General features: G+C 35.1%; 2 protein-coding genes across 2 annotated transcripts; both read right to left on the bottom strand.

Moving 5' to 3' along the window:
• Positions 1–2,797: 2,797 nt before the first annotated feature.
• On the bottom strand, positions 2,798–4,225 carry LOC18039433 (dof zinc finger protein DOF2.4). Its single transcript, XM_006429003.2, has 2 exons — positions 4,137–4,225; positions 2,798–3,928 (listed from the first exon to the last, which is right to left on the bottom strand). Exons 1-2 carry the CDS (start codon positions 4,185–4,187, stop codon positions 2,885–2,887), a joined length of 1,095 nt encoding a protein of 364 aa, XP_006429066.1. The 5' UTR covers positions 4,188–4,225; the 3' UTR covers positions 2,798–2,884.
• A 3,979-nt stretch (positions 4,226–8,204) lies between these two features.
• On the bottom strand, positions 8,205–11,726 carry LOC18039432 (beta-glucuronosyltransferase GlcAT14C). The gene is given in 7 exon segments (XM_006429002.2): positions 8,205–8,790; positions 8,793–8,813; positions 8,816–8,863; positions 8,866–9,123; positions 9,793–9,908; positions 10,004–10,079; positions 10,964–11,726. Coding segments are annotated over 7 exon segments (1,227 nt in total). The 5' UTR covers positions 11,493–11,726; the 3' UTR covers positions 8,205–8,611.
• Between the last annotated feature and the right edge of the window lie 1,481 nt (positions 11,727–13,207).

Genomic DNA, 13,207 nt, shown 5'->3' with positions numbered 1-13,207 from the left:
ACTTTCTTCAAACACTGTGAGAAAAGGGGTTTTTGGGAGCCCTCTCTCTTTTGGACCCTTTGCCCCCCCCCCCCCCCCAACCCCATATGCAGTCTTTCTTTACGTATTATTATTATTATTGTTATTATTATTTCGGCAACAAAGTTCGAGAATTCTTCTCTCTAAACAGTTTTTATTTAAAAACACTAAGTTGATTTTTGGTTTTGGAATTTATGAGCAATTTTGGAGTCTTTTGAGACTCTTGTCGATATAATATTATTACACTGACTATTCTTAATTTTCTCCTTAATGATGAGAATCGTGGCCTGTGGATGACTGAGTGAGAGTGACCTCACTCTCATAAATCACGTACTATTATTAATTATTGCTAAATCATTCACTTTACCCTTCGCTGTCTCACTCCTCCACCTAACTAACATGTTATTCAATTGTTGATGTTATGGTGATGAAAGGGAATATGTTATTGCAACGTTATCTCTATCAATCATTTAACGAAGAGATTGTAGAATATTTCTATTGCATTACACCTATTTAATATATGTATGACATGTGTGTATTTATTTTAAAAATTCATTAAGTAATTATTAATTATATTTAATTTACGTACACATATTATACATTCATTAAATTAGTGTAATATACAACAAAGATACTTTAGAACCTCTCCATGGCATGATTTTCATAGTGAATAATGATCAGATAGAGAAATGCATTGCAAAGAATTGGTTTAATTGATCAATATTGTTGGATGTCACTAGAACTCTAGGTGTGCATAGTGCATGGATCGATTCTCTTTACTTAGCATCATTTATTCAGGAAAATGGAGAAGACACATAGGTTAAGTAAGTTAAAAGCTTAATTGGAAGAAATTTAAAAAAAAAAAAAAACTCTTCTCTTTTCTCTCATTCACTATGTGTGTTAACGGTGGCACACAAAAGCTAATTTTCATTTAAAGGGCTTCACTTAAGTCACCCATGGCTGCACAAGATGGAAGAATTAATTAGTATCCTCATTTTGGTAAAGCAAAAAAGTTTATTTCCCCACATCGAATAGTGTCCATTTATTTGGACAATGTATTACAATCATAACCTTTTTGGTCTTCACATAAGGATGACGACTAATTACATATCTACTAAGCTATTGCATCGTTCTTTGTCAATTGAGCTGTATTCGAGCTATAAACTAGTCATTCTAAACGTGGAGCTAAATTTCTTAATCATTTTTCTAGTTGGACACAACCTCAGATAAAATTCAATGTTGAAGTAATCACAAAAGCAAGCAACATCTAAGTTTTCTGAAAGTTAGGAGCTAATTAGCTAGCAGCCAGTTGGTTGTTGAAACAGAAGCACAACTTTTTGATTCCATTTTACGCACCAAACATATTTTTACCATAATATTTCAGTCCAAAAATGGTGATAAAAGAAATAATAAACTAAAGGTCATTCTTTCTACAGATGGATTAGAGAGGCTAACCTTTAATTAAGACTTTCGTTCATAGATAGTTTTTTTTTTTAAAGAAAAGAAAAAAAATTCCCAGTTGGTGAGGTGATTTCGACCAAGATTGCAAAAGATCCTGAACATTAATTACTACTTGGTATGTATCAACATCACAACATGCTCCTTTATATGTTGAAAGCAGCTTCCATTTTAGTTTGGAATAAAATAATCACTGTGAAGACTCAAACGAATTAACAAAATAACTGCCAAGTGGAAAGCTGAAGCCAAAATGCATTTAATTTCAGGATGGCATCCAAATCAACAAAAGGAGATTCAAATATTTTAATAAGAGTTTTCTAAAGTGCGAATTACACATTCAAGCTTAAATCTAAGATAATTAAAATGAAACCTTAATAGGTGTAATTAACTCTTTTACTCAAAAAAAAAAAAGATAGTAGTTTTTTTTATCCGAAATTTTAAAGTGCGGAAAAAGTTACGAAAAGCTTTAATACCATGGTTTTAAGAGGCTTAAAACTTAAAGCGTATAAACTGCACGGTTTATGCATTTTCTTGAACTTTCCGCACATTAAACTTCCGAATTAGAACATTTCTCTATCTCATATGTATGTATGTATGTATGTATGTATGTATATATGCTTTTCTAATTGGGATGTTCTTATTTTTTTTTCATACAGACACGTTTTTAAACTGTGCTGTGCGGTTTAAGAAAATTAGTTTTTAATACTATTAAACCAGGTGGCTTTAAACTTCATTAAAAAAATAAACTTATTAAAACACACGGTTTTAGAGAGTGTCCATATTTAAAAAAAATAAGAACGCCCGCATATATATCATCCCATGAGTATCATTTACTAATCTTAAGACGAATTCAATGAAATCGAAATGAGCTCGTTATAGCTAGACATGAATCCAATATGCAATTCAAGATTTTGATCTGCTTTCAACATTTGCCATCGTATGTAGAGAAAATTAATGCGATGATCAAGATTTTTGAGCATATCGCAACAAAGAATTTCAAAAGATCAGTGCACATATATATCATCAACAAGATGTTTCATACAAAACTCCATTAATTTCTCATACTCTCCACTGACAAACATGCACATACATTGCAGCCTAAACTACCTTAAAAATGAAAATAAACAAGGGAACGAAAAAAAAAGGGAAAAAAAAAGATCAACCTACCAATTAATTCTAGGGTTTTAAACTAAAGCCCTGACCAACCTCCATCTTGGACGACTAGGTTTTCAAACTTCCATGCTATGGAGTTGAATCTTGAAAAGCAAGTAAGTTTGTGCTTGATTTTTCTTTAACTGAAGCTACACTAACCAAATAAAAAAATAATAATAATGACAGAAGCTTCACCGTTTAATAGTACTTCCCAGTTCCCACACATGCTAGCAGCAGAGAGCCAGATACCAAATCTTTATAAAGGATTGCTAGTGGAAGAAGAGCTAAAGCTAGAAAGATCTGCCCAACCAGCTGCAGCAGCACCAGCAGCAGTTGTACTGCTCCAGTACTGATGTTCATTTCCTTGCATCCCCAAAAACTGCCTTGACAAATTGATCTCCTGCTGCTGATGATGATGATGATGACTACTCTCCTCCATTTTCACCGGAGCCGCCGCGGCCGCCAATTGACTAACAATCCCAGTACTTGAAATCTTTGGCCGTATCTGACCCGCACTGCCACCGACACCGTAACCAGATGCCTCAACACCACCCTCAAATGGGTACAGTCCCGATGGGGAAGAAGAAGAAGAATCCAAACCACCCAAAAAGGGAAACTGCTGATGATGATGAGCTTGCTGTTGCAACCGCCACTGATCTAAACCACTCAGCGATGACAAAAGAGAGCCACCAAAATTCAACTCATTTGCCACTGGAGGCGCTGTAAGTGACCCATAGTTCAACCCAATATCCCCGCTTGGGAATTCACTTGTGAAATGATGCAAATTAGGTGTCATGAATCTCAGCTGCGGAATTTGTGGTCCAAGGCCTAAAATATCACTAGCTCCACCGCTATTATTACAAGACATTGTGCTTGTGGAATTATTACCAGAAGCTGTTTGGCGATCGGTGCTATTGACAGGAGACTTTGATGAGCCGCTGCTTCCACCTTTGCTTCGTTTATTCCTCCTGCATCCACCCCCAACGGGGACATTTCTAAGGGCACCCCCTCGAGTCCAGTACCTCCTGCAAGTCTTGCAAAAGTGGCGAGGCTGAGAGAGGCTGTAGTTGTTGAAGTAGCAAAACTTTGTGTTGGTTGATTCACATCGAGGGCATTTCAGTGCTGCTTCTGGCATAGGTACGTTGGCCATCCGGGCTCGATCGGCCATTGAACCCGGCCTGATTGAGCCCGCACCACCTCCGCCGCTTCCATGAGGCTGCGGAGGTGGCGGCGGTGGTGCCTGAGGTTGAACAAACTGTGTACTTACACCGGTACTAGCTCCGGTTTGAGGATTTGGTTGCTGTAAAAATAAAGAAAATGAAAAAAAAAAGCATAGCAAAAGAAAAATCAAATATCTGGTATATTCAAACTGCTAGATATATAACAAAAGTTACAAGAATATTTATCTTTTGAATTTTTGCTTTTTCGGCAAAGAAAGAAAGAAAGAAACACTAAGTAGAAAAATGAAAATATAAAGGAAAAGAAAAGAAAAAAAAAACAACACCTACTTGTTGCCAGTTGGCTGGATCAAGATAAGCTGGAATTGAAGAAAAAACCATGGTGCCTAGCTTATTGATTTTTTTCCTTTTTTGTAAAAGTTTGATGGGTTTTTAAATTGTTGTGAGATTATAGTGGAGAATCACATCAACACAAGAGAGAGTTTTCAGAGAAAGGAGAAGAAGAGAAAGATAAAGAAAGAAGAGGATATGTGGAATGAGGAGCAGAAATAAAGGAGGTGGGCTGCTTTATATATATAATATAATTATTTATGTATATAATATTAAATTAAGTTTTCTTGTTCCTTCTCACTTGACTCTTTTTGTTTTATTACTTTTTAGGGTTCAGAGAAGGCGATACTTCAGTTTCTTAACTTATAAGCTTTGCTCTGTGCTCACAAAAAAGTTGTTAGTGGCTCTCCTCTTGCATGAAAAAAGTAGCTTAATTGGCTAAGCTAGAGTGATAGTGAGTGTGTTAATTTGAGAGTGCAAACCAGCTTATATTAGTTTGTTCTACATATGCAATAATACTTTACATATTGTAAAGTTTTTATTTTTTATTTTTTTATTATGCTTATGATTATGGATAATTTATATCATTACTAAAACAGAATTAGTTAAGGTAATTTTACATAAAGTTTTTATTTTTTATTATGCTTATGATTATGATTAATTTATATCATTTTTAAAAACAAAATTAGTTAAGGTAATTAAAAATTAAAAGTTAATTCCTATGCCTTGGTGAGTACAATCACAATAAGTCGAAGTGTCCCGACCGAATGAACCTTTTCCCGGTCCGGTATGTTCCCTTGCCCACTCCCTTTATTTTTGCATGGGAATATATAATAAGACTTGAGCGCTAGTGTTAACGCTCCCTTTCGGCGCGTTGAGGCACTCTCGCTCGTGACGCGCAACAGAGAGGTTCGTCATGGGATTGGACGCTGTAAAGTGTTAAAGTCTGAAGCAGTGTCATTTCCCCAGCGCCACGAAGAGTTGAGCCTCGCCTGAAAATCCGACGCTAGACCCAATGTCTGGCCCATGGTCACCACAAAATGCTGATAATGCCTAAGAATGTACACTAGGCCCAATGTCGAGCCTGTGGCGTTACAAATCGCCCAACACTACGTGCTATTTAATGGACCCGAGCCATTGTTTAAGACACCATTTATGACCCTTGTGGACCACGATCTGGAAAGCATGAATGTATAATAAGAAGATCTAAATCGCATCGAATGTTCGGCCAAGCCCATAAACATCTTAGCCTATAAGAAATTACCTTGTGATATTGGTTGATGTAAAACCAATAATCCTATAAAACTATATAAATTTACAGGTAGTATAGGCTCATACCTTGATTTTTAGGTCGTATAAGCCCACAGGCGGCATATTCCCATATCTTAGCTTCTAAAAAAAAATTCTCTCCCATAAATAGTATTAACTTGTTTAAACTACAAAATCCACATTATAGCCTTTTTATGTTTAAAATAGATGACTCAAAGGCTAATTAGTTCGCATGAGATACTTATTACAAGATAAAAACCTATCTGAAAATGGAAAATAATCCCTTCCCTATAAATTAGAGAATGCATTTTATGCTTAGTCAAAACTATAGTATTTGCGGAGCCATGAAAAGCACTCTAGACCATTCGTCTTAGATATAAAAAACCATAATTAACAGTAACATACAGAGACACTAATAATTACCATTCTAAAGTTATTCATTCATCATTCAATCCCTACCAGCCCATACAAACCCTAAGATAGAGCCTTGGTCACCAAGAAACAAGAGATTGTTATCTTATGTTTCTTTAATCAAACTTTATTCAAATTAGGAACCGGCCATCCCATGATCCTAATCACCTTCAAATCGATTTTTCTAGTGCTCCGAGCCTCAAATTCTATTGTCATTGAGAACCACAAATTAGGGTTTCCCTTAGCATTATGACCATAATCTCTACGGCACCAGCATTACTTGGATCTCAGGAAATCTTGAAAACACCATAAATAATGCTAATAATTGTTTTTTTTTTACTTGTTATGATTTGCTCCTACAAATAAACCCGTTATTTGGATGTTCTCAAATAGCCTGCTTTTTGATAGTTAAAAATGCCATTTAAAGTTAGAACACATAAATCATATCTCGGTGGATCAACATAATAGATCATAATCTAGCCCCAAGGACATGTAGAACGACTGAAATCTAGCCCCAATAATAACTAGTAACGAATTTGAAGATTTTGAAATTACATTCCTATAAACCACCTACGTAAATATAAAATGACAATATAAATGTTATTTAATGATTTTGCCAAAGATGTCATGCCTATCATCATGTTAACCTTCGACATGGTAAAAACAATTTTGTGAACTCTAAACAATGATTTACACATGTGAAAATACTATAATGTCCCTTGCCTTAACTTAAGTTGATAATAGAGCTTGTCTTAACTGAAGTTGATAATAGAGCTTGCCTTAACTGAAGCTGAAGCTAAATTAACCAAATAAAGAAACTACCTTGTGATATTGGTTGGAGTAAAACTAATAATTCTATAAAGTCGTATAAGTCCATAGGTGGCATATTCCCATATCTTAGCTTCTAGAAAAGTTCTCTCCCATCAACTCTATTTTAACTTGCCTAAATTGCTTAATCCACATGTTTAAAATAGATTACTTAAAGGCTAAAGGTTAATTAATTCGCGTGAGATACATTTTAGACCACAAAAACCTATCTTAAAATGGAAAATAATCTCTTCCCAACAAAATAGAGAAGGCACTTGCGAAGCTCATAAAAAGCATTCTAGACCATGGTCTTAGATAGTAAAAACCAAAACCAACAATAACAAACTGAGACCAGTCACTTTCAACAATTAATTACCAATCCTTCTAAAGTTCTTCATTCACCATTCAATCCTTGCAAACCCTAATATAGAGCCTTGGTCACCAATAAACTAATGATTGTTATCTTCTGTTTTTTTAATCAAACTTTGTTCAAATCAAGAACCAGTCATCCCTCATCCTAGACACCTCCCAATCGAATTTTCTAAAGCTCCAAGACTCATATTCTATTGTTATTGAGAACCACAAATTGTTGTTTCCCTTAGCATATGACCATATATCCACGGCACCACCATTACTTGGATCTCAAGAAATCTTAGAAAATGCAATAAATAGTGCTTATAATTAGTTCTCTATTTTTATACAAACCCTAACCAACCTGGTTTAACCATTGATCTCTTGCTTCTATGACAAAAGACCAACCAATTGAGCTATCATTAGATTAATAGGAAGTTAGCACTTTTCAGTCATTATCCTAAATCCTATCCCAGCAAGTGTGATGTGGCAATGAGTGCCACCTAAATCCTATCCCAATAAGTGTGATGTGGCAGTGAGTGCCACCTTACTTGTTAAGATTATAATTGAGAAGTTAGCATTACTCAATATAAGAACAACCGAAGAAAAAATAATTGTAGTTTGAATTAGTCATGTAATGAAAATTGAAAATCTTCCCTCAAACAGGGTGCCATGGCATCGGTGTCCTCCCAAATGTAGAAGAAATTTTCCCACCCTCATCATCTGAATAACATTTTGCATTAAGAGATAATTAATTATTTCTTTATTAATTAGCAAACCTTACTTAGGCCTATCTAGTATCTACTTGCCCATGAACAAGTCTTAACAACTAAGAGTTCCAATAAAATTAAACCAGTGATAAGATTAAAGAGTCCAATCCATGCAATTAAAATATATGCATGTAACTGGGGCCTAATCAACCAATCCATTAATTAATCTTCTGGCATAATTTGGCGGCATAGTTAAATGTAGCCAAGTTCACCCTCTCACTGCAGCATTCATCTTCACATACAAACATAAACGGGATAGGAAAATTTGTTTATCAGAGCTTCCTCAAATGCAAGAACTTAGAGAGATGTGCCTCGTTTTTTACTGCAGTGATTATGTGGTTTGGCTAGTTCCCTAAATCCACAGATGAAATGGATCAGGCTGATATTTCAATTACAATGGAGTAATGTTTACAATGAAGATGAGATTCCAAGGAACAGATCATATTATTATAAAGCTCTCTCAAAACTCTTGAGTTTACAGCAAGTTATATGCATTGCAAGCTGCTCTACTCTCGATTTAATTCTTTGTTATTACAGTATAATACGTAGCCTCCCACCTACATCATTGTTAACTGCCACTTCTAAACTAATTTCATCAAGTATTTGAATTAAAAAAATTTACAGTAATTACAGAACAATTTACTACTATTTACAATAATAGAGCAAATCTACCCTTCACACAAAGTTGGGCAATAATTGAAATTCCAAAATTTGAGACCAAAAGCCCAAAATTATCATTTCCCTACCTAATAATTTTCAAATTTGCCGCTCAGCTGCCACTACTTCACATGATATCCACATTTTGGGATTGAAAAACATTGGAAAAGGTCCAAAAAAAAAAAAAAAATGCAATGAAGCATTACAAAACTATTTACACTGTTTTGACCTAAAAATTTCTGGATCAAGAAGTTTAACGATTAGTTTCTCTAACGTCTTAGAATTTACACTTGGTTTAACAGCATAAGGATTTCCATAGACTAAACAAGGGTCTTTACCAAAAGCAGAGTTACCAACACACCAGCCTCCGGGAGTAAACCGGTTATTGATCTCTCCAGGAGCTTCTCATCATTTTGTTCAGAACGGGATCATCCTTGGCAAACTTACGAGCAAAAGGGGCACACTTGAAACCATGTCATCAAAATGTTTCAATGTTAGAGTCATTGGATGCTGCTTCGGAGGGCTATCCCACCTTATATAATGCAAGTCGTGGTTTACTGTCGTGTTTTGGTAGTCTTTGTGGTTGCAGATGACTGAGTGGAAGTATCCTTCTGGGGATGACAAGAAATTCGTGTAGTACATGAGGAGAGTACGAGGGAGATTATCCCATCCCCAAATACAGAATTCTAGAAATGATCTCGTCAGCACCACCCATGCCGACCCTGGAAATAGTCATTTTAAGGTTTAAAAACTGAGTATGATATAAAAAATATAAAACAAATAGACTATTAAAATGAGATGTTAACACAACCCACTGTATGTAATTCTGTAATTTTGAAACGGCATTTTATCTCCCCATTTAACACGAGGAATCAAAAAAATAGGATGCCCAAAGAAATAGAGATGATGTTATGTTTTACTTTGAAGCATTGAAAGAATACAAGGCAATACTCACTACAAACTAACATAACAAAATATGAAAAGGTCAACAAAGTATGCTTAAGTGCAGTCTTCTATGAGTCAAAAGCATACATCAGGCAAAAGAAATCATTAAGCAAAACTCATGGGGATAAAGGTGAGTTTTATTTAAGTGGCATTTGCATGCAAGGTAAGAAGGATCTCTCAAGAAAACTAAAAATCTAGAAGAAAATATGAAAATCTTGTACTTTCATAGTAGCATGTGCTCCAGGCTTACAATTCTAGAAAGCAGCATCATTATTTTGTTGTCATCATATATAAACTGTAAAGCAGGCTGTATACATAAAAGTAAATTCTTCAAACATAGTCAGGGGTGGTTATAGCTTTCCTTATAAGCTTGTACAGATAAGAGGAATTATACATAGAACAAGTGATAATCCGGACTGAAATCGAAGCTAATGTAAGAACAATACCCATGAATAACTTGAAAGAAGCAGGCATGGATCTTTTCTCTTTAGCCCAAAATACACCAGATTTTTTTGGATGGTACAACCCTGGATCGATGATGATGGGCCTTGCTCTTTGATACCTGCAGATAAATGATAGGTCAACATGCATAAAATCCAATCAGCAGATGTAAAACCCAATAAGTGATCATTTCAATAGAAAGCACTGGATCCTCACTCTTTCCAACCAATACTACTCGTGTGCTCAAGGAAGTTCAGATACTTAGGCAAGTACGAGAAAATGTGCAGAATATCTGAATCAAAAAGCAAAATAATAAGTCAGAACAACTGATAAGATCACAGCAAAAGTAGGCAAATTAAACACAATGAACTTCTTAATACTAAAGTCAATCAAACACTATACTACTCCGTTAGAGGAATGTTAGTTCACATTCCTGTAGTCAATATATACTTCAATTTCCCCGCTCCAACTGCATATAAACACACTTAAACGGGTAAAGGTATTATAGTCATCAGGTGCTAAAATACTTTTGGAATCTGTTCCTTTCTTAATATTAGTGAAGTTAATACCACAAAGAGTCCTTCAATAAGTGGGATAAAAATATCTATGTCCTCAGTCTCCTACTTACACCATATGCTTTAGAAAAGTTCCCACCCAATTCCATTTGTAACTTACACAGCATGTATTTCACACTGACATTCAAGCCATTCTGAAAGCTATGAAATATTCTTCCCAATTTCCAGCATCTCAAACAACAACATGCCAGTTTTGTTTTCGATAGGAAAGAGAATGGACATTTACCATGGAATCAAGGATCACCTCCACCCGAATAAAATATCACAGAACCCATGAAACTAAGGGCATCTTTGGGATTAAGGTTTGCTTGTGACTTTTAATCCACAGAGATGAGAAATATAATCACAGTTGTCTACCGATGACTATAAGTTGATGAATAGTTGCTAAACATTAGCTATCAAGTAAAATCGGGTGTTCATAGAACACTTCAGTATGTGCATTCAAAATTTACCAAAAATACAACAATTAGAAACATACCTTAAAAGGCCATTTCAAAATATCCTTTCACTATGTACATTTTTACAACCATAATACTATCATAAAATCACAATTCAAAAAATAAATAAATCATCATTTAGCAAAATAAAAACCAATAAATACCATCTTGTGACATGAGAGGATAGTCAGAAGCACTCAAATTAATAAACCAATCCCAATCCTTAGCTTGCTTCAACAAAATCGCGACCGCGTGAAGCGTAGCAGCAATCATCGTAGGCCCCTTATACGTGACCAAATCAGCCTTGCCAATAACCATAACATTTTTAAAATCCCTAATCACCTTCTCCGATTTCACATACTTGGCAAGCTCGAGCCTCTCGCCATCCGAAGCTTCTAGATCAAGATGCAGCACGTAGTAATTCATCGGATGGTACACTGCTTGAAGCACGCGCTTGACGCGCGCACCGTCACCTTTGGTCCCCGATATCAAGTACGCAAGTCTCGGCAGCGCCGGTTGCCCAAATCGGCTGTCCAAAATCTGGTCAGAGACGGTAAAATCAGAAGATGAGGAAGAGGATCTACTGTGGCTAAACGTTACTGTGAGGATAATTAAAAGTGAGAGTAGGGAGATTGAGATGAGAGGGGGTAGCCATGTACGATCTAGAGAACTCGAAATGTGAGGTTTTTTCATTTAGAGTTAATTTTTTTTTTTAAATAATGATTTGAAAATTCGGACAATGGAGCTGAAATTTTGGGCAAAACTGGCGGTTTCGGTTTGTGTTGTGTCGGGTGGTTGGATTTGAGATGGCGGCAGGTGAAGTGTTATTGTCGGCAGGGTGGTTCGAATTTGGTAGTGTGTTAGTTGTGCGTGGCTGTGGCTGGCGAGGGAAGGGGAAATTTTTAATTTTGAATTCAGGGACATGAGACGTACACTGGTAGAACTTGGCCGGGGTGTGTATGTATTTATATGTTGCCAATAAGATTCGAGATGCGCAACTTGGGGCTGTTAAACGATATTTTTGTCACTTGTTCTAGTGTCCCCTGAGTTTTTGACTTTTGGTAAGGAAGAGAAAAATGAAAAAAAAAAAAAAAATGCACCACCTAAATAAAATTTTAACCTCTTGTATATAATTACATTTTTTTTAGAGTTGAAATGAGGTGTGATTAATTAAAGAGGAGGGTTAGAAGTCACACAATTGAGCTTTCGAGATTAGAGATGATAACATGACAATTTATTATGGGATTGGTAAATTTTAATTTATCTAAATAGTTGTGCTAAACAGCTAAAACCACAACAAAAGGATGACAGAAACGGCAGCATTCGTGTCCTTCTCTCTCTCCTGTTCATGGGTCCACAATAACTTTAAAAAAATAAATAAAAAATAACGCACATGCTAAGTGAATAAAAGATGAGAGTTTTAAAATAATGATTAAAGTGGGAGCAAAAGTTATGCGTGAGGGGGCAAAACTAACATCTGCATTTTAGCTATTTAGCACAACTAATAATTGTATTTCCATAGCACTCGACGCTCTAGCTCTGTATTTGCTCGATTTCAATAACATAAAAAAAAAAAGCAGCCATAAGGAAGAAGAGAGAGAAGTCAGATTTGGACTTGTTCAATAGCAGGAAAAAAAAAAGTGAAACAAAACCAGCGGCAATAGATCTGCAAACAAAGGCAGCTTGATAAAACTATTGCTGATTAATTGGTAAGTTGGTCTCTCCCATTACATTCAAATAAAATTAGTTTTCGTTGATTTCTATATATTTAAATGGTTAAAAAAATTAATTTAAATTGTTATAAAGTGATGGATTAACTTTGTAAAAATTCGTAGATTTGTGCGTTTTATATATTTAAATTGTTATGATTTTTTTTTTTACTTTGAATTGATAGGAAGTAATGGATTAAATTTGTAAAAAAAATTGGATGCTTTTTATGTATTTAAATTGTCAGGATTTTTTGTTATTGGACAAAAAAGTTATAAAAGTTTCTAATTACTTATTCTTAGTACAAATGTTAATTATTTTGTAGAAATTGATAATTTGGAAAATGAGCATGCATTTGAAGAGTTACAAGAAACAGGAGCCAACAATGTAGTTGAAATTGTGCAACCGAAAAAATATGAGCCAACTCTTAGAATGTTATTTGATAGTCATGAAGAAATGTTTGTATTTTACAATGTCTATGGTAAACAAGAGAGGTTTCCTGTGAATGTTCAAACTACTAAGAAAGGGACCGATGGAATTATAAAATATACGACATTTGCATGTAGCCGTAGCGCGGCAAGTTAGAAAGTAAATATGCTAATTCATTAAAGTTGAAACCTAATGTGAAAAATGGTTGTGATGCAAAAATTGGAGGTTGTCTAAATGAAGATGGAAAACGGTTTCTTCAAATTTTAAATCTT

This window comes from Citrus clementina, unplaced genomic scaffold (assembly GCF_000493195.1).
Source record: "Citrus clementina cultivar Clemenules unplaced genomic scaffold, Citrus_clementina_v1.0 scaffold_6, whole genome shotgun sequence".
Lineage (NCBI taxonomy): Eukaryota > Viridiplantae > Streptophyta > Magnoliopsida > Sapindales > Rutaceae > Citrus > Citrus x clementina.
This window is presented reverse-complemented; position numbering and strand designations above follow the sequence as displayed.